At 36.8% G+C, this 27,691-nt stretch overlaps 1 protein-coding gene across 1 annotated transcript in view; it reads right to left on the bottom strand.

Moving 5' to 3' along the window:
- Nucleotides 1–947: 947 nt before the first annotated feature.
- The window catches only part of HHEX (Hematopoietically expressed homeobox), a 39,246-nt gene continuing 12,502 nt past the window's right edge, over nucleotides 948–27,691 (bottom strand). The window contains exon 2 of the mRNA XM_067759052.1: nucleotides 948–1,573. Coding sequence (XP_067615153.1) covers nucleotides 1,071–1,573 — 503 coding nt within the window. The 3' untranslated portion in view covers nucleotides 948–1,070. The remainder of the gene's footprint in view (nucleotides 1,574–27,691) is intronic.

The raw sequence follows: 27,691 nt of genomic DNA, 5'->3' as shown, positions 1-27,691 counted from the left end.
GTTATATAATACGTTAACGATGTTGTACACCGCATACGAAACTTTGGAAAACTACGGAAGGTGGTTCATTTAGAGAGGGTAGCAGAATTTGGATTGTGACGATCAGACTTAGGTGGAGTGCAGTGTGGCAAATATTAGCACCACTATGCCGCTAGTAAATAAATGCTGCACAACTGCAAGAGCAATAAAGTAATTAAGCATACCTATAAACAGCAGCAAAGTGCACAGACATTACTTACACATATGCACAGCAACAAAGAGCCGCAGACGATATCACTCACACACACGTATACACAGTAGTAAAGAGCGCATATGAATATACATCAGATATACATGTATATAGCCAAGCCAATATGAGATACAGAAACAGGAAAAAATAAGCAAATATTCGAGAACGCTGATCGCGAAAAGTCTAACCCCTGGGCGGAATAACTGAGAGTATAAAAACAGCGCAGGCTAAGGGTAGTCAGTCAGTTCAGTGATTCGAACGATAACAGAAGGCGTAGAATTTTCGAAAAGTCCTTATAATTCCTTACAGTATACAAATTGGATAAGCAGGTTCCGAAATTGTAATGGATGTATAACTGATATAATAGCTTGTGCTTTTTTTACATGAAAATACATCTGCACTCAAACTGTATGTGTGCTGCTAAGTGCATACCTTTATCTACACTTATGAAATTGTTGCGCATAGAATTAGTACTGAAAAGTGTGTGTCTCCACTATTTCTCACTTTCAATTTTGGTATGCGTTAAACACTATGACCTAAAGGGTTTGTGCCCCCATTATCTCTCCATAAACTACTACTATGTGTAGCTCTCCATGAACGTTTTTTTAGTAGCAAATTTAGATGTATATACATGTTCAAAAAACATTGCTAATGCTAATAATAATCTGTATTATAATTTTAAATTTAGATTCTTTAACTCCTTCCTTTAAAAATTATCTTACAATGTTCGACAGTTTACAGATAGTTTAGAATCCAAAAATAAATAAATAAATTTCTTTATATAAATATATTTTAAAAACTTAACTTCACAACACTTTTTCTCACAAATTACCGTAAACAGTTACAAATTTCCCTTATTACTATATACTACATCATCGCCATTTTCATCATCATCTTCGTCACCTTCCGAGAGCATATCACGATTGCCTTCTGCCGAACCATAACTACTGTTACAAATATTGCCCGCATGATGTTCCACACTTGACGAAATGTTACTACTTGTTACCACGCTTGCCGCACCATCCCCACTTAAAGCTTGGTTCAACATTTGTGAAGCTGAGCTGGAACATTTGCTTTGATTAGAACGACGCCATTTGGCACGTCGATTTTGAAACCAAGTTTTCACCTGACGATCGGAAAGTTTGAGTTGAAGCGCGAGATGACGGCGTTCTTCAGGTGAGAGATATTTTGAATTAACAAAACGATTCTCGAGACTCTTTGTCTGTTGTGAAGTGAAACGAATTTGACCACCTTTTCGTTTGACACCAAAGTTGGGCATATAAAAACCGGGATATGCAGCATTGCAATAAAGAGCAGCAGCAGCGGCAGCATTGCCTTGGAAGCCTGTAAGTAAAATAAGTTTAATTATTATTTAATGACGTATTGACATAATTAATAAAGTATTAAATTGAAATTTAATTGAAACTAAAGTAAAAATAGAAATAATATTGAAATGCATTTTCTTTCTATTTATTACAGCTTATACTAAGCTTAGTTTATACCTATTTATAATAATATATGCACATCTTATCTAATTATAGCAACCTAACGTATCTAGGGACTGCCCAAGTGCAAAGTGCGAGATAGGCAAACGTCCGATTGATACCAATACAAGGTTTTTTCCAGTATCTGAAGAAGACCCTGTTTACGTATTTAAAGTACAAAGGCAACATCTGCACGTAGATGCACTTATTTCATCGAGTATGTATGTCGAGTATGTGTTTCAGTATGAACTTCGTCTACTTTTTGTACACGTGGGAAAGCTTACAATTTTCACCGCAGGGTACTCAGCATATATGTAGTGCTATTGGTAAGTCTTAGGAAAGCTTAGTTTTTACCGCTTTGAGTATACTTTGGAGTAGCCGGAGACTCACCTGGCACATACATATATATGACCACATATTCATTCTAACAGTTGGTTTTGTATATGGTGATTCGCTCCATGGAACTACATAGTTGAGAGTAGGACCGCCAAATTTAAGAAATGCCGAACTTGGAGATTTGGGTTTCGGTAATAGTTAGGTGTGAAAATCAAAATTAACGTTTCAGACTCATTTTACAATTTCAAAAAGAAAAAACAGAATTAAATTTACAAAAGTTCGAGAGTTAGATAAGATAATTACATAAGTCTTTTACTTGAATATACGGCTAACCCTTCCCATACGTCTATCATATAAGTTGGGGATCATTTGAAAAGGGTTCTTAAGGAATTTCTCAATTTAGGAACTACGAAAATCATATTTAGTATTTAGTAATTTCTTAGCGGGGTCTGCGTGATTTGGTAACTACTCCGAGTGCATTTCTGCCGTGAAAAGCTTTTCAGTGAAAACTTGTCTGTCTTGCAGATGCTGTTCGGAGTCGGCGTAAAGTATGTAGGTCCCGTCCGGCCAATTTGTAGGGAAAATCAAGAGGAGCACGACGCAAATTGGAAGAGAAGCTTGGCCTTAGATCTCTTCGGAGGTTATCGCGCCTTACATTTATTGTTTTTTTAGTCCAGAAAAAGTTCCGAAATGACCCCGAGAGGATCCACGACGGATCGCGAAAACCATACAGAAATGATTCCGAAAGGGTCCCAAAACGATGCTGGAATAGTTCGGAAATGACCCCGATGGGATCCCGCACGGATCCCGAAAACCATCCAGAAATGATCCTGTAAAAGTTCCGAAATGACCCTGACATTGTCCAGAAAAAGTCCCGAAATTGCCCCGACAGGATCCCAGACGGATCCCGAAAACTTCCCAGAAATGATCCCGGAAGGGTCCCAAAATGATACCGAAATAGTCCCGAAAAAGTCCCGATATGACCAGACGCGATCCCCAAAACCATCCAGAAATGATGCCGGAACGGTTAACAAATGATCCCGAAATAGTTCCGAGATGACCCTGACGGGATCCCGAATAGTCCCGAAAAAGTCCCAAAATAACCCCGACGGGATTCTGGACGGATCCCGAAAACCATCCAGAAATTATGCCGTAAAAGTCCCAAAGTTATCCCGAAAAAGTCCCAAAATAACCCCGACGGGATCTCGAACGGATCCCGAAAACTATACAGTGGAAGAGTCGCAAAATTCTCCCGAAATAGTACCGAATTGACCCCGACGGGATCCCAAAAACCATCCAGAAATTATCCCGGAAGAGTCCCAAAGTGATCCCGAAAAAGTCCCGAAAGAGTCCCGAAATGACCCCGATGGGATCCCGGACCGATCCCGAAGACCATCCTGAAAAGATATAAGTTGAAGTTAATTATAAAAGCATGTTAATAAGGCAGCAGGCGCGTTGAAGCGAATGAAGAGTTACAAACAAACAAACATACAGGTAATGCTAATAAAAGCGTTATAATAAAAACAATAGAAGGAGGGCGGATGGCGGGAGGAGAAGGAGAGCACCACTGATCGTTTTTCCAAAATTGTTTAGATCTCGATCTGTATGAGCCAAATACCAAAAATTATTGATTTAGGAGAAAATTTACATTGAGTTATAACAGTTTATAGATTTTACACCAGAGGTGGACTGGAGGGGGGGGGGGGGTGGGAGGGTGTCCCTGCTCACTTTGTAAGCCCTCGACTTATTTGACCCATTGCGTTTGTAATATTGGTGAAGGTCAGTATACGTAAAGTTATAATTTCTATTCCTTTTGTTCACCATGTAGGCACATCCACTCTGTATGTAGTTTATTTATGTATATATAATATAATTTTATATAATTATATTATATAGTTTGATGTTACTAAGCTTTCAAAAGCGCGCCTAAAAATCATATCCACACTATTAGTAAAGTTATAATGTGTAAAATTTTTTAAAAAGTACTTATTCGAAGGGGCCGTGGGACCCCCTCCCCTCTTTCCATATTCGAAAAAAATTTCGCAGTAGACTATTGGCTCTGTCCCAAATTTCATCAATATCCGTGTATCCGTTCTGTCGTGATTCAGTCACAAAGACGAAAAAAATACAATAATTGAATTATAACTGTTCCTAGGGACGGGAACATCCCCCTTTTCAAAAAAATATAGCTAGTAGATCCTTCTACACTATTGGTTAAATGTGTGCCAAATTTCAGCCAAATCCGCCCAGCCGTTCTTGCGTGATTGAGTTACAAAGACAAACGTCTGGACAAACATCCAAACATCCAAACTTTCCCTTTTATAATATCCTAGCTTATTCCAGTGGGTTCCACCCCACGTTTCTATAAAAATATGCAAAATAAATAACACAAATTTTAAAGTTATTTTAAGGATGTGTTTTTGCGAATTTAGGTACTGCTGAAACCATAGTATATACAATATTTTTTGTAAATTATTTGGAGTATAAATAAAAAGATTTTTTGATGAGCCAACTCTGGAATAGGCTACCTATAATTGGCCATGGGTGAAACATGAGTTGATAAGATTTACTCCTACTACAGCTAATGTCCGTGAGCTTTATTGATAGACTTTGCGAAAGCCAACCTAATAGGAAATTTGAGGCGTTTGAAATTTAAAGGCATATCTGTCGGTATTAATTGAATTCTTGGTATGAAAACTTTGTTGTTTTCGAAATTTCCCGATCAAATCATTGCTTCAATGACATTGGAAGTTTTGTGATGATAAGCCTTGTCGCATTACATAAGCGCGGAGGATCCAAATTACGAAGCATAATATTATGGACCTTAGTTAAATTTTAGCTGTTAAAATAACCTTAGTTTGTACGGCAGCCATAGTTCTCAAAATTCCCATTTGTAGGGAAGGTGCCACGCCTGCTTTTCCCCAATTCCATATTTAACTGGAGGTATTGGGACATAGCGTCATATAGCTCCTTACCAATTTTTATTATCCTACCATTACTACATCCAAAGATATAAGGTATTGTAACGAATTTAGTGCAATTCCGCTTATTTCAAATCTTCTACTAACGTTCGTATCGCTAAACTGTTGAATAAATAACTCTAATATTCAATAATGCAAAATGGCCCTTATTAAAGTACTTTACAACCAATAGCTTGCTTCAATCAAAGTAATTGGTCGTGCCTCAGCTGGTGCTGCTTTTATACTCTTCGGTTTCCTCCTTGGCATATTTCTAGGCGTTTCTATTTCTAGAATTTACTACTTGTATACCATATGGCTATAAATTCACCAGCTATAACTACAGATGCGAGTGTATATGTGAGTGATACTTGCACAAATGATTGCCTACTTTTGTGGGCATCTCAGATATATGCATATGTATGTGTGAGAAATCTTTGCTGATGTTTGCATACTTTTGTGAGCATCTCTCCGCTGCTGGCATGTACATATATATAGACATAATAATTGATTTGTTTATGTACATACAAGTCACTGCTTAGTATCGACTTAAAGAAGATATTATCCCTTAGTGTTGCTAATATTCCTCACAGTATGATACATTCCAATTGTATGGGAGGTGCCACGCCCCCTTCTCCCTCACCCCCCATTTTCTTGGTGGTGTTAGGGATTGACTCCTTACTGAATTTCAATATTCTAGTATGAATACCTTCAGAGTTATGCAGTATCAAAGATTCCATTTGTATAGCAGGTGCCACGCCCCTTTTATATATCGAAATTATTTTTAGCCTATGATCATCCCTGGAAGGTTTCAAGTGGGTTGTGCAAATTTGATTGTGATCGGCCTATCCGTTTAGGACGCAACCCGGGTGGTTAAACTACTTTGTCACGGTGTCTTAACCTAAATGTGAAGTTTCATGTTTGTAGCTCAATTAGGAAATACTTAAAAATCGATCTGAAAATTCCAAATTGGTATCTAATTGTTTCGATCCGTGCCTCACCTAACGGATTTCCCCTATTGTTGCATTGTTACTTAAAAATCGATTGCAAGAATTGTATTGAAAATGCGGACAAACATTCAAGCGACCTAATATAAAGGAAATAAAAGGCACGACGCAAATTGGAAGAGAAGCTCGGCCTAAAATCTTTTCAAAGGCTATCACGTCTTGTATTTAAACCTTTTTAATGAAGAAATACACATTTTAGCAGTTGCATTCTTGTAACTGACAGTGATGCGCTACTTTGGTACTCCTTTCGGGCCAATTTTTCAATATTAAATAAAATATTACAAATTCACAAAATATTTGATTCAAATCGCCCTGTACTCCATACTCATTCTCATAAGCCATTTGATTGGTGCTTGCTCGACGACACATCGATACAAGCATACAACAACAAACATCCCAATGATTTTAACAACCAAATATACAGCAATAAACAGGCCATAGCATAGCTGAGCAATTGTCTTCGCTAAAGCTGCAAACACGCATATGCTATCTCGCTCATGTACAACAGATATTAAGGTGTTAACACTATATGGTTTTCTTTGTCATACATTGACTATTAAAAATGTGCGAAATGGCGCTCCGCCATTATGAAAATAGCTTCTGTATTGCATGAATACAGCAATAAAAAGCCCATTACTGCCATAATTTCTAACATTTACCGTTGGTGAGCTTAACGGTATCAATTGTTTTGATAATGTCCATATATGTAGATAACAATAATAAATTGTGAAACGATACCAATATTACGTAAAACTGAAGGTAAAAATTAATTGAAGCTTGTTGTTGTTCGTTTAACTTTGATGGTCATTGAAAGAGCGCGTGACTATATAGAGAAGGGTGTAAAACAAAAGCAACAAAACCAATAAAAAATTTGGCTTTTTCATGATTCACTAGAAGTTTTGTTCTTTAATGTCAGCAGAGCTTTGACACTCCCAATTTTAATATCGTGACGAACTGCATTTACGAAGCAAGGAAAGCGGGGAATATTTCAATGCCCTTCAACGAAAGTTGTAGTAGAAAAGTACCTTTAGTAGTATATTGGTAGTGTTACTAATTTTGTAAATGCCAAAAGTTTTGTGAGGAAATTATTAATTTTTTACTAAATATTTCGTGAAGTTATAAAGATAGTGTTCAATCATCACTTCAGAATTTGTATGAGGAAGGCCGTACTTTTCAGAGTTTTATTCGAAAACGCTCTATCCCAGAAATTGTTTCAAAACGTCCTATCTAAATACAAGTATAATACATGTGACATGTTATAAGGCGTTTATGAAACGATTCCTGATATAGGGTGCTCTTCAAGAAAATTAGGAGATACCTAAGCCACGCTAAAAAAATTAAAAAAAATATATATTGAGATAAAACGATTTAGAAGTGGCAGATTGATACTCCGGAGTCGACAAGAAAACACAGCTGATTTTCTTAGAACTTTTAATTCGGGCTTTGTTTTTCTCAAAAGAGTTCTGCATTTATCTATGTATTAGAGATATACGCCGCCGATTTGGGTCGTTTTTCGAACGCCGCCGCCGAATGTCAAAAATATCGGCGCGTCGGCGGCGGCGACGGCGTCCGGCGCGTTATTATATTTTCTACTCGTTTATGGCTGTTTAGGTTATTTATTGTTCATGTCGAAAATTGGTTGGATATGGTCGAAAGTGGTATCAACAGATGCGCATCACTGTCAGTTATAAGAAACTAACCGCATTTAACTCTTTCTAACTGTTCAAAAGTTATTTAAAAAAACACAGGCGCTTTAAATGTCAGTTTAAGACGGACTTTGCATCACCCAATTCAAAGAAAAGTTATATAATAAATTTATATGCTCACTTTGCATATTTAAAAAAAATATACATATATAATGAACAATGAATTCAAATAAAATGACCCAAAGCGAACATGTTTTCAAATTGTCATCAAGTTGTTAAAAAAAAAGCAAATTACCCCAAAAAGGTGCCAATTTAAAAAAAAAAATTTATATTGCGATTGGCTGAAAAAATAAGAGAAATCAGTGATGCAAAATACTTTAGTAGGTTCTAGGGGGCATAAACACTCCTTTGAACAGATTCTTACCTCATACTTAAGTCTACGATATATATACGTATGAGAAGGGTGTGAAAATCACTTGGGCTTATATTCAAACAACTGTTGTTTCTTTGCGAAACTATCTGAAATGTTAATTTTGATTTTCACACTTCATCCTTCAACACCCAAGTCTCCCTGTTGGCGGCCCTAACCAAAACTATTCCCTTGGAGTGAATTACATTGATTATAGCCTATCAACCGAGTTTAAATAGCACCAACACGTTACGGCTCCTTTTACAAATGTGAATATGTAGGCACATATATTTACCAGGTGAGGTTCTGTCGTTCGCAAGAACACTCAATGTGGTTTTTGCTTTCCCAATACTATCGAACTAATGACCGTGTGTGCTACTACCCTAACGTAGTGAACAGTCGAACTATTCTGAAAACTGAAGCTACGCGGCCATCCATAATGAGCTCTTATATCATAAGGCCGGAAAACAGCAGTTAACATCTTTCAACTTCAAATCGGTCGACTTTCATTCTAAAATATCGTTTTGATTTAACGAACACTATTGAAATGAATGTTGTGAACACAAACGTCGGCAAACTTTGGTCTACGTTTTAAAAAAATGCGCCGAGGATTATACGATTTTCACCCATGTGTTACGCAATGATATCCACTTAGACTGCTTATTATTTCGAGGGCGGCATCCTTGACCGAATAGCTACTCCCTAAGGTTTCAAGATGTTTTTCTGGTGAAGCTCGGCAGCATAGCGCGACAAAAATATCTGTCAGAAAGTCTTCGGAGCTACTCCTAGAGCTTCTAGGAAAGTGACGTCGACGAAGGTATGAGTTCGCAGTCCTATAGCTTCTGTGCTGGCATATGGTGTGAGGGTCAGGAGGCGTGGTAGCGACTGATGGTCGCAATTGCTACTGTTCGCACATCGGTAATTGTAGCTCTTAAAAACACCCGAAAAAACTGGAGGCGCCCTGTGCCACGGGAGTCATGAGTATTAATAGACCATTAATAGCAACCTTAAGTCCCCTTTGTGCGCGACCGCCAAGGAGCCACAAATGATTTAAAGAAATTGTGTTCGCGACGATTGTTAGGAGTTAACCCTAGGTGAAACTACGCTTTGCACTAGATATACAGACAAAAGTGTGACTATTTTATGTATCTCTATTTCTTTTCAGCAGACGCAGCAGTACCAATTCCAAAGACCGGGGTTAGGTTCGAAGCCTATCTGGAGTCCCCTATCTGGTATCCCTCCGCAAGGAGCTACTCCTGAAAATTTGTGAACGGTGTGTGAGACTTTGAGGTAAACTCCCGGATCTTTCCGAAATGGCCAAAATGTTGATTTCTTTAAATACATGCTACAAAATCTTTCCTAAATATTATTTTTTCAAATAGAAACATCAATCTTTTTAAAGTAAGAACACTGGCGTAGACTGGCGCGCCGCCCACGCCACCGCCGCCGATTAAGTTATCGGCGTAAACCTATACTATGTATGTATTCTGAAACCTCGAAAAGCTATTTTCCGTTTAAGTATTCATATTTCTTTTCATATTCACACAATGCTTTAATACAACCTCATATTTATTTATTTTTTTTTTTTTTTTTGCAGGACACCAGCTTAATTGGTTCTCCATCCCGAGAAAATATTGCAGTATTTTTCTGAATTATTTTGAAGAATATTTAAAGGTCGAGGGTTGAATTTTGTATGGCGCATGGTCTTGTTACGGCACTATTTACTATTTTACCTTTTCTAGTAACTTCCAACGATTTTTTTTGTCTCAAAATAACCTAGAAAACTTTAAGGTTATAAGCAGACCTTTTGGAAAACCTACATTCAAAATTTTATCTCCGTTTTTTCTTGTTTTATCGTTATATTATTACAATGATTTTCTTAAAGTTTGATCTTTGGTAGCGACTAAAAACCTTACAAAATAAAAATAAAAATGATGATAAAAAAATTTTAAGGACTACCCTTATATAAATAGGTCAAAAAATAGAAGGCAATTTTTCCTTTAATACAGACATAGTCTTATTGAATTTTGACTAAAAAACTTTAACGATAGCTCTTGTAACAATTTTGGGATTTAAAACTATAAAGGTGCTCCACCAATCTTTCAATTTAAGGCAAACCATGTCCTTGGAATTAACTAATTGATTGTATAAAATTTAAACACGCTTTCTACCTTTATAATTTTAAAACCCAAACTTATTTTACAAGAGCTATTGTTAAAGTTTGTTAGTCAAAATTCAATAAGACTATGTCTGTATTAAAGGAAAAATTGCCTTCTATTTTTTGGCCCATTCATATAAGGGTAGTCCTTAAAATTTTTTTATCATCTTTTTATTTTCAATTTTTTAGTACTGCCTACAAAAAGACAATTGCAACTTTGATTAGTAATTTAAGTAATTCCTACGTGAAAATTCTTATCTTTATATTTTTGTTCAAAATAGCAAAATTTAAGAGAATTAGTGGCATTTTCGCTGACAACACTTGCGAAAACAAAAGAATTCCACCTCGTTTGGCAGCTACTTAATTTACACAGCTGAAAATCGTGGTGAAATTCGCATACCCCTGAAAGTCTAAAAGAAGCGTGGTGAAAGTCGCGTACGCCTAAAAGTATGCAAGAATTGCATTGAGTTGGGCCTTCAACGAGGTGGAATTCTACAACGCCTGCAACACTCAGGAGGCTAACCATGAAGGTATGGCCTAATCTTCTAAATAGTTCGACTTGCGCGTTACGTAGCTCAAATTTTTTGATCAAATATTGCACATTTGCCGAGTTTTGAACCATATTTCAGGTTTCAAGTCTCTAGATATCCAGGAAGTTAGTTAAATATCGATTGCAAGATTCCCAATTTAAAACTAGTTTTCTCAATATCTCGATCTATGCGCCACCTAGCGGATTTTTTTTTTTTTTTTGATAAAAGATTGCATTGTCACCGGGTTCTGACTTATGGCCCAAGTTTCATGTCTCTAGCTCATCGGGAAGTTACTCGAAAATCGATCGCAAGATCCCCCGTTTTTAAAGGATTTCCAGTTATCTTGACTAGCGCGCCACCTTGCGGAACTTTGTTTTCTATATGTTGTATTGTCAACAGGCCTCTAACTAGGTGCCAAGTTTCAAGTCTCTAGGTAACAGGGAAGTTAGTTAAAAATGGATTTAAAAATTCCCAAATTAAAATTACTTTTCCTAATATTTCGATCCATGCGCCACCTAGTGGAATTTTTTTGATCAAATGTTGCATTGTCAACGGGTTCTGACCCATGGCCCAAGTTTCACCTCTTTAGCTCACCGGCAAGTTACTCAAACATCGATCGCAAAATTTCCCTCGTTTTTCAGGGATTTGTAGTTATCTCAATTAGCACGCCACCTAGCGGAACCTTGTTTTCTAAAAATTGTACTGTCACCGGGTCTCGAGCTACGTGCTTAGCTACAAATCTCTAGGTAACCGGGAAGTTAGTTAAAAATGGATTGAAAAATTCCCAAATTAAAATTAATTTTCCTAATATCTCGATCCATGAGCCACCTAGCGGAATTTTTTTGATAAAATATTGCATTGTCATCATGTTCTAACTTACGGCTCAAGTTTCATGTTTCCAGCTCACCGGGAAGTTACTCAAAATCGATTGTAAAATTTCCCTCATTTTTCAAGGATTTGTAGTTATCTCACTTAGCGCGCCACCAAGTTTCAAGTCTCTAGCTCGCAGGGAAGTTATTTAAAAATCGATCGCAAGATTATCTGCGTTTTTTCAGGGATTTTCGTTTATCTCGATTCGTCTGCCACCTGGCGGCATTTTGTTTTCCACGGATTGTAGTGCCATCGACTCGCAAACTATGTGCTAAGCTTAAAGTCTCTGGATCACCGAGAATTTAGTTAAAAGTCGATCGCAAAGTTTCCATTTTAAAATTAATTTTCTGTATATCTTGATCCGTGCGCCACCTAGCGGATTTTTTTTACTTGCATTGTAATGTCTCCCAGATCTGAACTATGTTCTAAGTATAAAGTGTCTAGCTCAATGGGAAGTTACCGAAAAAAACTTTTCAGTGGGTCATTCGTATGGAAATGAGGGGACAAACATGAAAGGGACTTAATATTGTTACGAATATTAGCGAAACTAAGGGGTGCTGCTATCTCTAAGCTGATGCTAAGCAGCGACGTGAATTCACATCAATAATTCAATCATTATTTATCTACATAAACGAAACAATAATTGCGTCTACGTATACGAGTAGCGGAGAGTCAATGCACAAACACATGCATATATCTGAGATACTCCTGAAAGTATGCAATGAGAAGCTATAAAATCGTGCAATTGTAGTTACAGCTGAGAAGTTTGAGAGCTGATGGACTAGAAGATTCTGGAAATGGAAGCGCCTAGAAGATGCAACGTTGAAATCAGAGAGTATAAAAGGCAGTAATTGTAGAGGCGCTGGAATTCAGTTTGATTTCAGCTATCAATCAGTTTGGTTATTAAGCAAGCTATTCGTTGCACAGTTTGAGTGTTATTGTGAAGTACTTTAATAAAGGCCATTTTGCAATATTACATATTGGAGCTATTTATCAACAGTTTAGTGATCGAACTTAGCAGAAGGTTGCAAATAAGAGGATTTGCAAGTAAATTGGTTACAATATAAAGGTAAGTAATAAAATATACGCCATCAGTATTTTTGAGTAAATCATGATTTTACGGGGTACCCCGTTAATTTCTTAAAAGTCGAAAAAATAAGGACCACGCTATATGAACACATTGAACCTTTTAGGTCACACAGCCCCCACCCCTACTTCCATAAGGAACTTGGGGTCGCCAGAGCATCGGCTCCTACAGAAACAGGATTCGCCACGGGTAGCTGAGGTTGAAAATTGGGTTGCAGAAGCTATAAATTAGGCTACAACTAATATTTTTCATAAATTTGCACAGCTAATGAATGTCACTACGATTTGGAAGCAAGGTGGCTGCATTGTCACAAATTTTGTCAACCAAGCAATCCTCTTGTGATTGAGTCATGCGGATTTTTAGTGCTAATTCACGAATCGGTAGCCTATACAGTTTTTTTTTCGTACTAATTTACCGAAACGATTTTGGAAGCGAATTGCTTATTCGCCCAGAAACTTCGGAATACATCACGAAAAGGATGTCCTTCCGGTTATGTTTTCCACCTTATACTGCAAGGGCTATCTCAACTTCTCTTACATCAGCCATGATTTACAGGCATGGGATGATGGAGATTAATTTTTGCTCCTATGGAGAGAGATTTGCTTTTAATTACCCACTCATTCCGAAATAGTTCTTATAGTTACGATTGGTTCTCCATTGGATTTCGGGAGGGAGTCAGCCCATCTGAAGACTGGTTTGGCTTCGAACGGCCCATAGAGGTCCTTCCCAATCCTTGATCAACGTCATCTTACAAACCCATAAAAAGATTTGCACGCTAAGGTTCAATAAGCTAGCGCGGTTTGCGTGAGCGTATTTTAACAACCTTGAGGCGATGGTTCAAGTTGATATGAATACTTCATATAAGGAGTATATCCTTCTCACGTCGATCAAACATTGTTCAATTCGGTTCCGTATTTTATGATAAGGAAATAGCCTTGTGGTTGGTATATTCTGTTATGATGTTGTTGCTGTTATTGTAGCGATAAGGACACTCCCCGAAGGCTCTGGGGAGTGTTATCGATGTTGATGGTCCTTTGCCGGATGCAGATCCGGTACGTTCCGGTACCAGGCGCGACCATCTCGGAAAAGATTTGGTATGACGACATGAGACCTACGCCATCCCACTCCCGACCCCTAGATCCACGAGGAGTTCGGGGTCGCCAGAACCTCGGCTGTTAATGAAACAGGATTCGCCACGGATAGATGAGGTTGACAATTGGGTTGGAGAAGCTACATATTGCGCTGGCAACCCTTTAAAAGGGTTGCGCTACAAAACCCCTTGAATCTATTTGGTATTTTAGTTGCTTATTACGACAGGCATACCTACCGCGGGTATATTCTAAGCCCTCTAACCTGCTGGGGGTATCCTTTTATGATGAAACTTGGTAGTACAAGCAATGACTAAGCAATTTTTTGTGGTGAGAAATCCATTCAAGTAAATTCAAAATTATATATGGGTTAACGAAAGTGCTGCAATTTTTTTGGCCAATATTGTGAATTTTTACCTGAGTGAAAAAGAAAGAATAGTACCAAAATCGTGGCAACTGCCTTAAAAAGGACCAAAATTGAAGAAAATGGACCAGTGGACCAAATGGGGTTGGAAGGGACCATTTTTGGTGGCAAAGTGGCAACCGTGATCGCCAAAAATTTGTAAAACAAAATGAAGTAACATTGAGGAATAACAGCCTAACTTCTACGTTTGTTGTATACACAAACAAAGTAAAGTTTCCTCCGTTCTTGAGGACTTAGGCTGTTATTCCCTTGTGAATACAAATCTTTACCGATAACTCTGTTATCGATTAATTTATCGAATTCTCGCAAAGTAGTATTGCATTGTCATCGGAGTTATGCATGTGTGCCAAATTTCAGATCCATCGAACATCGGGAAGTATATCAAATTTATATAAATATATAATAAAAGCTTATAAAAAGGAATAACAGTTTGTTTATGACGCAAAATTGTAAACTATGGTATGGAGGACTATATCCGCTATAGTATAGTTTACCGTTTTAATTCGTTAACGAATTGTGAGCAGGCAGTTAGCTAACTAAATTGATATCTATTCTGTCAAAAAATGAATTTTCAAGTTAAAGCCCTTTAAACGGTCTCCTGAGGTACGACTTTATTAATGACTTCGCTTAGATAGGACCTTATTAACAGAATATCTGAATGTCAAGGGTGTATTGTTAAAATAACTCTTAAGTTACAACATTTTCATTAGGATAGGTCGACATTTTTGAAATGTATATTAGAAGTCCAATTTTTTGTTATTACCAAAAATCACTCTTCAACTTTATTAATTTACACATTTTAATTTCTTCTTTTAATTTACAATTTAAATGAACATTTTACAATTATGTGGCTTTTTCAAAAAATTTTATGCAAATGTACTTTTTTTCTGTTTAAGCCGCAATTTTTAAAAGTATTTTGTAAATAACCTTAATGTAAAAATATGTTCTTTTTTATTTTCTAAAACTTTTAAATGTTTTCCGTTTTTACTTTGCTTAAGTCGCAAAAATTTAATGGCTTCATTGGAGTGTTACAGTTTTAAGTGCATACGAACATAAATTTATGTACAAAGAGTGACGATTTTAAAACCTTTCTTTAATAATTTTACGAGGTTTTATTTTCTTATTCATATGCAATCAGACACGATAAATGTTAATTTTAAGTAAATTTTTGAATGGATAAAAATTAGCGACATAATTTTAAAAAATCAACTTGAAAACTTAAAATAAAATTAAAAATTTCTTCGTCTTGTAGCACTGCCTCGTCCTATCAAATAGCGATCTTTCCCGATTTGTCCCAGGTTTAGTGGTTAACCAAATATTTGAATATTTATTTTTTAAAAATATAATTTTATTTATTTTTGAGTTTAAATATTTTCCAACTAATTAGAATTTTCTTTTTTTGAAGTTATCATGGTGGAACGATACAAGGTGGCAGCATGGTGACATACCTACAAACATAAATAAAAGTTCCATGTACTTTGTTTTTGTAAATTCGATGGACAAATGTCAAATTCGTACTGCGCGGAAGTTGATGTATCAAATCAAATAAAACAAGTTTATAATCAGCTGTCCCGTGCTGCCACCTTGTATTGTTACGTCATGGAAGTTATTCAAAAATTTTTAGTTAACATGAAAACTCAATTAAAAATTATTTTAAAAATTTAAGTAAAGAGTACAAAGTAGTTAACACTATATTTACTCCCCCTCCAAGAAAATTTAAAACATACAAATTATTAATTAATATTAAATGTAACCTCTTTTTGTTTTTTGTTGTTTAATGTATTTGTATTTAAATTAGTGTTAATAAGTATGTTTGCTGATTTAAGTAAATCAATTGAAATATTTTTAATAGTTTTTTTGTATTGAATTGTAAATGTTTTATGTTTCTTAGAGATAACTTTCAAAGGTCCTTCATAAGGTGATTCTAAATTTGATTTACGAAGAACTTTAACAAAAACATACTCACAATTTTCTAACTCAACTTTTTGGGAAGCTTTACACAGTAGATGCTGAGTTTTCAGACTGTTGGAACAAAGAACCTAAAGCTAACCAAACTGAAAACTCCTTTTAAAAACCAAGAAGTTTTTTAGAAAAAAGCTCTACCTTCTTGGCAAGTACTAGAAGATTCCTAGGACCTGTTGCTGTTCTAGATCTGTATAACTACTAACAGGATCGCTTACATTCTAACAGTCTTTTAAATGCTGTGCTATTGCGGAATGTTGTCTCAATTGCTCCTTCGCTGTTAAGGCTATTACTTTCGCCTCAAAAAAGGTTCCTGTGGCAGTTTATAGGATCTGTTTATTTCCGGATCAGCGCAGTATACCGCAGGCCCTACTCTTTCCATTGATTTGGAACAATCGGTGTACACGTGTATCGCGTAGTATGCCATTTGGGAATCTTTGCGTCAACCTCTCTTATTGCTCTCACAGCCACATTGAAGTGCAGGTATCAGGTAGTTTTTTCAGCCAATTTTTGATGGCGCTATACTTCTTTTGCCATATGGCTTGCGCTTAAGCTAGAGTCTCGTTGCAGTTGTTAACGCCATGCTCTTCACCAGCAGAGCTATAGGTGGAATGTGCAGAATGGCATACATTACAGCCTTCCCTAATTTTCTGAGGTTTGTTCTTTCTTATGTGGCTGCTCACCAAGCAAGAACTCCATAGTATAAGGTAGACTTCCCAATCGCTATAAAAACCCTATGAAAGAGAGAGAGAGAGGGCAAAGAGCCCACGTACGCGGTAACATTATTCTACATACATACATTAATTGCTGTCAAGGGCTGCTTCACTCTCTCCTCCAAGTTGAACTTTCACAATAACTTTCTGCCCAGAATGATTCATATCTATAGATATTTTGTACAAGGTTTATCCTGCAGAGTCACCGCTAGTAGACTAGGCTGTCCGCTGACTTCGTAGCCACATACAGTCCCCATTGCAAAGACATATTTCTGCAATTTAGCATGCAGCAGACTCATCTCGTTACAGCTGGATGTCTAAGAACATTCCTAAGGCGTACTCCATATACTTCGAAGATTTCTCTATGTTTATAAACACTCTATGCTGTGTCGTGTCTACCAACTTGCCTTTAGTGCAATTAAGGGAACTTCCCGCTTAGCAACAACAACAAACGTCCATGGTTAGTTATTCTTCTCTTAAATAAAGTAAAAGATCATTTCCTAGAGCACTGTGTCCTCAAAGTCAACAAGTATGATTTTGAAATTGTTGCAAGTTTATAGAAATATCTTATGAAACAAAGCAAGTTAATGTAAATTTTTAGAAACTTAGAGATCTATCGTAAAATATTCATTCAATAAAAAATATTAGATAAAGCAAGAGCAAACCAAAAATTTACTACAATTTTCAGAAGTGATGGACACGCCTAATTATGATATTTTAAATAATTTAAAATCTTATACAGTCGCGCAATTGAAGACAATGCAGCGCAAATTTGGAGAGGAGACTAGTGGAACAAAAAATGAATTGATGATTCGTTTGGCTAGTTTGCCAAATTTAGGTGAATTTCTGCCCGTAGAAAACAATCATACCGTAGTGTGTGAGGATGATGAGCGTTACGTGCGGGACGTGGTCGTAATCCATGATTCAATCACAGGAGGTTTGCTCGACAGCCAAAATTTTTGACAATTGCGGCCATCTTGCTCCCAAGTTGAACTGACATCCCCTGACTGTGTTGCTTCTTGGCAAGTTTGTTTAAAAAAAGTACTTAAAGGCAAAATCTTAGAATAAAAATATATTTCAGCAACACTTATATCTATTTGACGTTGTAATTTTTATTTATTTTTGAAAAAAAAACTGTTTTCATCACATGAAAATTGGTAAGTTTAAACAAAAATTTAATAATGAAGCAATATACAGGAACTATTCTTCATTTTGCAGGTGTTAAGCATTAGGAAATACCCGCTACTGCAGTTTAATTGTTGTGCATTCGATTGCTTAGTTAGAGGCAAGACATATAATTGTAAAACATAAATTTAAAATTTATTCGTGACCATTTTTCAGATTAATCAAAAATAAAGGACACCCATCCAAAACCATTGGGACGGTGAGTGACCGGTTCTGGACATTTTAAGTGTATTGTATACCTTTCCCTTTTCTATTGAGCACGGCTTTAATAAATTTTTTTGGCAGATCTCCAATAGAGTGCTATCCCATCCCAATTCTTCGTGTTCTGCTAAAATAAGTCATTGTTTTGAAATTAAAAGGATAACAATCTTCTCCTAAGGCCTTTTTACAAGCTCTCAATCGGGTTGAGGTCAGGGGTTTGACTTGGCCATTGCATACATGTGACAATTCCATTCCTGAACCACTGAGATACCAACCGAAAAATATGTCTTGTACGTTATCTTGGTTATAACTCAATGTGAGTGGCATGTTTTTCCACTCATATGTCAGCTTAACATTTCGCAACATATCCCTGTACTCCTCAGTAGACATTGCGACCTTTATCCAAAATAAAGGACCCACACTTCAGTCTTTCGCACATAAACCTGAATAAATGTAGAATGTTGTTTCAGGAAATGATTGAGTTTAAGTAACTACTTAAGCATTTGAAACAAATACACCGCGTTTAATACATATATTGACTCTTTAATATCATTATATATATAAGTCTTAGCTTTCTGAACTTTGTTATTGATTTAGTAAATGTGAAATGCCGAAAGCAAGCTGTACTTTGTGTAGAAGAACCTGGACCCAAGAGGGGTTTAAGATGTTACATGTCCCCAAGAATGAGTTAAAGAGAATGTACTGGTCCGAATCGTGCGGAGAGCTCCTAAGCGAATCTTCGAAAATTTGTATCCTACATTTTAGTTCGGCTGATTGTTTATCAGAACCAAATTCCAAACGAATAAAGTTAGCAAACGACGCGAACCTATGCGTGTGGAATTACTCGAAGACTCTCCTCAGAGTATCGACATAGGAACCCAAACAGAGTAAATATTCAGTAAATAAAAAAAAATGTCTACTAACTTATCCTTTAAGAGTCAGCATATATAGTGAATCTAAATCCCCTGATGATGAAATTATCAAAAGCTTAAAAGCGCGCGTTGAAGAGTTGGAAAAACTTGAGAAAGGAATTTCTTCAATTTTCACGAAAGGCCAAGTAAAGAAATTATCTAATTCGGCAAGAAGTACTATTTGGGACTGGGAAGATATATCTGCCGCCATTGCGCTTCATGCTGCAGGCCCCAGGGCATATGGTCATTTATATAAAAGTGTATTCCCATTGCCAGGTGAATCAACCATTCGAAAATGGTTGCTGAAAGTGCCCTTCCAAGAAGGAATTTTGGGTTTCTCCTTGGGAGTTCTGAAACACGCAAACCAACTACCTCTTGCAGACCGGTTATGTATTCTTAGTTTCGATGAGATGAAAGTTCAAATCGTTTATGAATACGATGCTACGCAAGACACACTTCGGAAACCCTCCAACAACGTACATCTAGGAATAGTGGGCGGATTAAAGTCATCCTGGAAGCAACCAGTTTTTTGTGCATATGACTGCAAAATAACTAAACAAATTTTGGAAAAATTATTAATAAAAATTCAGGCAGCGGGATATACAGTGGTCGGAGTTGTCTCCGACATGGGCTCAAAGAATATTTCTCTTTGGAAAGAGCTAAACGTTACGATTGGTATATTGAACTGTCTATTTAAATATTTCATAAACATATTTTTTCAGAGCAACCATGGTTCCAAAATCCGGCCATCAGCGGAAAGGTTTTCGTGTTTGCCGATACTCCGCACTTACTAAAACTTATCCGTAACCATTATCTGACCACCGGTTACGTTTTTGGCAAATTTCTTACCCTTGTTACTATAGCACAGTTGCTCGCTCTTACCTGAGGATCAGATGCATCGATTTCGTACAAAATACCTGAAGAACACCTCACAGCCCACCACGCTGGCCGTCAAAAAGTCAAGTTGGCTGCTCAACTGTTTTCGCATAGTGTCGCAAGTGCCATTCGACGGTGCTATCAACTCGGGTATGATTTATACAATCCTGTGGAAACCACCGAATTCATTTCGACGGTTAATGATTGGTTCGACGTGTTTAACACTAAGTTTAGCACGCTCCAATCACATCCAGCAAAGCAACCTTTCGGAATGAAAATATTTGAGCAGTTGCACATTTTGGCAAAAATGGACGAATATATAGTAAACATGAGAGCACATGGTCGCCGGTCGTTGCTACCGTTTCAAAAAGGGGTTCTTATGAGCAATAATGCACTAAGGGGGTTGTACGACTACGTGAGGGAGAGGTATGGTCTGCAATATATTTTAACATACAGACTAAATCAAGACATTCTTGAGCATTTATTCGGCGCCATGCGTGCAAAAGGTGGCCTATTTGACAACCCCAGCCCTATGCATTTTAAATACCGACTACGAAAGTATTTGCTAGGTAACATCTCACAATTATTTCTTTTAACACCTTTCATGAAAAAGAATGGTTTATTTAGTTTGTTCCTGTTAGTAAAATTCCCAATTATAAGAATTGATTTACTTCGACAACACTGACAAAATTGTAACACTTTTCTCTCTTCTATATTTCACCTTACATTTTATATGAGTTAGTTGCTGTTAATAAATCGTGCGATGCACATCTAATGTTTGAGTGCGTGTTTAACTTTATTTCGTAGGTTTACCCCAACAATGGTTATGGGCCCAGACGGGATTCTGTTTCAATAAAAGCGTTTTAAAGTTATTGACGCGGTAAATTTTTTTTGTAATACTACCGAAATGAGTTCCGGGCTATATCAAATTGAAAAACTAGATGAAAGCAACTATGATGGATGGAAAATTTTGATCAAATCCGTGTTAGTGCATTGCGATTTATGGGGCTATGTGTCCGGTGAAAGTGTCGAGCCAACTGAGCAGGTTGCTGCAGAAAAATGGAAAAAGTTGGACGGAAAAGCATTAGCTACATTGCTTTTGTGCATAAAACCGAGTCAATTACTGAATGTGAAAAATGCTAAAACTTCGAAAGAAGCATGGGAAAAATTGGCTGCAGTTCATGCACCTAGCGGTCCAGCGCGGAAAATTACAATTTTCAAGTCGTTGGTCAACTTGAAAATGGGTGAGGAAGACCCCATGGCAGAGCATTTAAACAAATTTTTTGATCTGTTCGAGAAACTTGTTGAGTTGGACATAAAGTTGCAAGACGAATTACTTGCAATTGTTATGCTTTCCAGTCTGCCGAAAAGCTATGAAAATTTCATTGTTGCGATCGAGTCTCGAGACAGCTTGCCAAGTACAACTGTACTTAAAACCAAATTATTAGAAGAAGAAAAAAGGCGAAAATCTGAGTGTGTGAGGTCCGAATCCAATGAGGTTGCATTTTTTGCGAATAAGTCCCGCAATCAGTCTCATCAACAACGGCAAGCGCAACAACAAAACAGAACATTCAAGGGCAAATGTTATAAATGTCATAAGAGAGGGCATTGTGCCTCGTCTTGCAAATCAAGTAACATAAGCAAACCGAGTGTTAATTGCGCTATGCTCAATGCCTCTCAGCATGGAAATAAGCTGAACAAGTCTGTTTGGGTTTTGGACAGTGGATCGTCGTGTCACATGAGTTGTGAAAAATCGTCTTTCACTCAATTTTCCGAGCATCGTGAGAAGATAGAGTTAGCAGGAGATAAGTTCATTTACTCCGAAGGTATTGGTGTTGTACGCGTAGAGACGAAGTCAAGCACAATTATCTTACATGATGTACTTTATGCTCCGCAACTCAAATCTAATTTCCTATCAGTGAGCAAGTTTACGGCGAATGACTGTAAAGTAGAATTTGGCAAAGAGACTGCAAGAGTGATGACACTTCAAGGTGTAGAAGTATTGCGAGCGAACAAAAATGGTGATCTCTTTATATATGAAATGCAATCAAATAATTTGTGCTTTGCGACAGCAACAAATAATTACATTAAAGCTTTTAAATGGCATAGAAAGTATGGGCATTTGAATATTAAAAGCTTGGAGCAGTTGTCAAAGAACAATATGGTGCGCGGAATGAGCATAAAACCATTGGAAAAATTTGAATGTGACATTTGTTTAAAAGGCAAAATAAACTCATTGCCGTTTGCAAAAAATTATGATAAATATAGTAAAAGTGTTTTAGAAATCATTCATAGCGACGTTTGTGGTCCTATGCGTACTCCATCGCTCAGTGGTGCTAAATATTTTGTATCGTTCGTCGATGATTTCACCAGAACAATCTTTGTGTACTTTATAAAGCAAAAAAGTGAAGTGCTTGAAAAGTTTAAGATATTTAAATCTGCTGTAGAGCGCGAGACGGGCAATAAAATAAAAATATTTCATTCGGATAATGGCCGAGAGTACGTGAATAATGATTTTTGCAATTTCCTAAAGAAAGAAGGGATTCGCAGGCAATTGACTGTTCCATACACGCCGCAACAAAACGGCATAGCAGAGCGAGTAAATCGAACGTTAGTTGAGATGAGCCGCTGCATGTTGCTTGATTCGAAATTGCCAGAATTTTTGTGGGCAGAAGCCATCAATACAGCTGTTTACGTGCGAAATCGTTCGCCGACAAAAATGTTGCAAAATATTACACCACATGAGGCATGGACTGGCCGTAAGCCAGCTGTTTCTTACTTCGAGATATTTGGCGCAAAAGGCATTGTTTTGAACAAATTTCCGCAAAAATCTAAGTTCTCGGCAAAAGGAAGAGAATGTTTCATGGTGGGCTATGCAAGTGAAGCAAAGGCATACAGGTTATATGACCCGAAGCAACGAACAGTAGTGATTGCACGTGATGTAAAATTTTTACAAGGTGAGCGTTCCGAGGCGGTAGCTGATTTCACACCAGAAGATGTATATGTGTTTGATAGTACGACCGAAGTACCAGCAGTAAATAGCAAAAAGGAAGTAAGTGAATGCACAAACGACGCTAATAGTTCAGTATGCACAGATTTTGTAAATTCTGAAGAATGCGGTACGACCGTCCAAGCCGAGAATACTGAAAATAAAGATGAAGTACTTCCAAAGGCAAGTTACACTGAAGCCGAAAACATAAAAATGAAACTAAGACCACGGAAGCCGTTAAGCCCACAAGTAAATTTAATGAAAACTGATAATCCTTTAACAGTGGAAAATGCAATGCAACGAGAAGATGCAGACAAGTGGAAGTCTGCTATGCAGTCTGAATTTCAATCCCTTATACACAAAAACACGTGGACGTTAGTCGATTTGCCAAGTGGTCGTAAAGCAATAAAATCAAAGTGGGTGTTTAATGTCAAACGTGATAAAGATGGCGTTGCTGTTCGCTACAAGGCACGCCTAGTAGCTAAAGGTTGCAACCAAAAATATGGCGTTGATTTTCAAGAAGTATTTTCACCAGTAGCGAGATATTCTTCAATTCGCTTGGTATTAGCGCTCGCTGCAGAATACAATTTGTTCGTACATACCATGGATGTTGCTACGGCATACCTTAATGGAAAGTTAGATGAAGAGATATTTATGGTGCAACCAGAAGCATTCGTTGACAAAGATAACCCAAATAAAGTGTGCAAATTGAATAAAGCATTGTACGGTCTTAAGCAATCAGGACGACAATGGAATGAAGAACTTAATATTGCACTTATGAAACTGAATTTTGTAAAGTGCAACGGGGACGCGTGTGTGTACGTTAAAAATGTTCCAGGCGAAGTAGTAATCGCTGCAGTTTATGTCGACGATATATTGATTGCATGTTCGTGTGTCGATATGCTTGAAGAAATAAAACACCAAATATCTGTGCAGTTCGACGCGGTAGACAAAGGACCCATTGATCAGTTCTTGGGTATGGAAGTTTCTAGAAATAGAGACGGTATTCAGATATCGCAAAAGCAGTTAATCCGAGATTTACTTGAAGATTTCGGCATGTCCGAATGCAGAAATTGCTCAACACCTTTAGACCCTGGCGTAAAATTTGAAAGATGCGATGGTGGACCCAATTGTGTATTGGTAGACCAGAAGAAGTACCAGTCTGTCGTTGGTTCCTTAACTTATTTGAGCATTTGTACCCGACCAGACATCATGCATTCAGTTTGCAAACTGGCACAATTCAACAAGCATCCGCATGTCGAGCACATGAATGCCATTAAGCATTTATTAAGGTATCTTAATACAACCCTTAATTTAAACCTTACTTATTTCCAGAGTCGTGAAAAATTAAAAGGATTTGTTGACGCCGACTGGGGTGGAAATTGCGTTGACCGTAAATCATATACGGGCTTTGCGTTCTTTATTGCAGGAGCACCGATTTCATGGGAGAGTAAAAAGCAAGCCACCATTGCCCTCAGCAGTACTGAAGCCGAGTACGTCGCTCTCTCTGCAGCCTGTAAAGAACTGGTTTATTTGAGGCGCTTCATAGAAGAGTTGGGTTTCAATGAACTCGTCGAAAATGCTACAGATTTATATGGCGATAACATTAGTGCGCAAAAGTTGGCTAAAAATCCTGTTTTCCACACTCGAACAAAACACATCGACATTAAGGTTCACTACGTTAGAGAATTAGCAGAGAAGGCGCTTGTAAACATAAAATATTTGCCAACAGAAAAAATGGTTGCAGATATTTTAACTAAAAATTTAAAGAAAATAAAACATAATGAATTTACCTCAAAATTAGGGTTGAAATAAAAATGTAAATTTAGATATATGTACATATGCATATAGGTACGTATTTATATATTTTTTCTTTTCGAGTGAACATAAACTTATATGATCTTTAATGAAATAAGAAGCATATGAATTGAATTGTCCAAGTTTTCTTTTTAAATAAAAAGTGTTAACTAATTTTGAGAGAAGGATTGTTAGTAAAATTCCCAATTATAAGAATTGATTTACTTCGACAACACTGACAAAATTGTAACACTTTTCTCTCTTCTATATTTCACCTTACATTTTATATGAGTTAGTTGCTGTTAATAAATCGTGCGATGCACATCTAATGTTTGAGTGCGTGTTTAACTTTATTTCGTAGGTTTACCCCAACAGTTCCGAACCTCTAAAATTCTATGTGCTTAAAGGAAAAAAGATAGATTCTGCAATAAGTGTTCAGAATTAATGAGGATGATGAGTTTAGTTGATTTAACAATGTCCTTCTGCCTGTCTCATTGAACGCAAGAAGTCATAAATTTTTGAGATATCTTCATATTCATAGGATATGTCTCCCATAAAACCTATCTTCACATGACAGGATTTTCGCAATTTCTTCCTTATTTTATTAGCTTCTAACATTTCCCACGATGCTTACAATGTTGTCTAAAAAAATCATAGAAATCAGTCATATATATATAATTTATATCCCATACAAAGTGATTGTTCAGACTTTATGAATTTTTTAAATTTCATCAGATTATTGCTAGGCTTCATTCATGAAATGTAAGAGGTCTTCGGCACAGCCGATGACAGCCCCGTCCCTATCTTATTTAAGCACAATATGTACCTAATTTTAGCACGCAGTACTGAGTAACTAGCTGGTCGTTGAAATGTAGAGTCCGACGAAACTGAGTGGATTCGCCTCAGTGACACATCTGTGGAAAGCCTTAAAAATATTCTTACTGATGAAGAGGTGGTTTTGAAGGAACTCGAACTTTCGGATGAGTTGGCATTTCCAGAAGAGATGCTACAGGACATCGCAATAAGCGAATTTCATGAAGACGCTTTGGAATATATTGCAGGCTTCCTTATAAGGAAACTTGGATTATCAAACCAAGTTACGAAAACGGCAACTTTTATGTATGTAGACGAAGTGTCAATGGGTGCATTAACTAAGCCGTCCAGTGAATTTATGAACACTATTAAAAGACTTGAGACGATATTCACTTCTATTAATGGTGATCAAATAAATACATGCGCAAATTATATGCAAAAACTCCTTTATTGTTCAGAGCACGTAGATGCAGGAATCGAAATAAAAAAATTATTTTTCAAAACACGAATGTACCAACGCATAAAGAAGTTAAATAAATCGGTAAAAAGTAAAGGCAGCCGTTATTGAAAGTGAGCATAAATGCAATATTGTACAATTATTTAACAGGTATTTAATATCAAATATATTTTAGTGTTCTATTCTGCCGTCAAAATTAAATAAGTAAACACATAGTTTCAGTATCATTTCGCAACTATCCGCAGACCAATTCGCCATTATATCGTGATCATTTCGGGACGATCTCTAGATCATTTTGTGTTTGTTTTTGAGACCCAGAGGTTTACGCTTTACTACCACATAATAGGCCTCTAAACTGAATAGCTGGGCTTCATAATAACACATTGTCCACAACTAATGAATATGGAAGCATACTGCTGACGTCAATAATATGTTTGACAATCTGGAACAATATCATAAAGTTGGGATGAGTATCTGGCAGGGTTGTAAAAAAAATAAAAATATTGGGAAAGGTTTTCTTATACGTATGTAAGCAAATCGACGTTTCGGCCATTTGGAAAGATCCGCGGGTTTTACTTCAAAATCGTCCTAAATAATGCACTGCAACGAACTAGTCAAAAACCAATAGCCGGCAATCGTGGGCGCGCTCCCCTTAGATATCTTTGCATACCAATCGTGTATTTATTGTTAAATATTTGTAAAAAGTGAATTTTGTAAAATCATTAATAACTAAAGAAAATATTAAAAACTGAAACTATAACGTCTTGAAAAAACTAAACAATCATCTTTTTATAAGAGAGGCCAATTATTCAGGTACAGTAATACGATTATACATGTGTACTTATTTATTTCGTCTGTGCGTGTAAGCATATATACTTTAAAATGCAAAATTGATAACTATAAACATACTACCTTTCATACTAGTATACTACCATTCCTACCATCATGGGGAAAATTATTCCCCTTTTTGCTTCCTACAGAAATGCAACCCGGAGTGATTTTAGAATTTGGGAGTGTCAAAGCTCTGCTGTCAGTTGGAGAACAAACCTCTAGTAATTGAATCATGGTCGTAATCAAGAAAGAGAAAATATGGAAGAAAATGGATTACGTAGTCAGAAATGAGTGGGAGTTAAAGAGAAACAGAACTGATGAAATGCGAAAATGAGTTACAGAAAAAGGAAAACGAGTTGCTTAAAAAATAAAACGAAATATTGAGAAAGGCTTATTGCGAACAAAGTCAAAATGATTGTGGAATAGAAGCAAGTTTAGGAGCAGGTTTTGCCAGTACGAGCAATTTTATGTTAGCAAAAGGAATAATCCTGATTTTTCCGGAAACGGTGATTATTTCCAGTAAATGGGAATCTCAGTTAATAAGTGTTCAGAAAGCATACAATTTGAACGAAAATAATCTGAAAGCGCTCATTTCCGTTAAGTTGAAAGGTCGAGCTTTAAAATGGTTTCATTCGCGATCTGTTATAATGCCAATGAGTGTTGCAAACTTACTTATAGAAATGCAGTTATTATTTGAAGATAGCTCAAGCCGGTTAGTCTTAATGAAAGAG

Source organism: Eurosta solidaginis, chromosome 1 (assembly GCF_040869045.1).
Source record: "Eurosta solidaginis isolate ZX-2024a chromosome 1, ASM4086904v1, whole genome shotgun sequence".
NCBI classification, from domain to species: Eukaryota; Metazoa; Arthropoda; class Insecta; order Diptera; family Tephritidae; genus Eurosta; species Eurosta solidaginis.
This window is presented reverse-complemented; position numbering and strand designations above follow the sequence as displayed.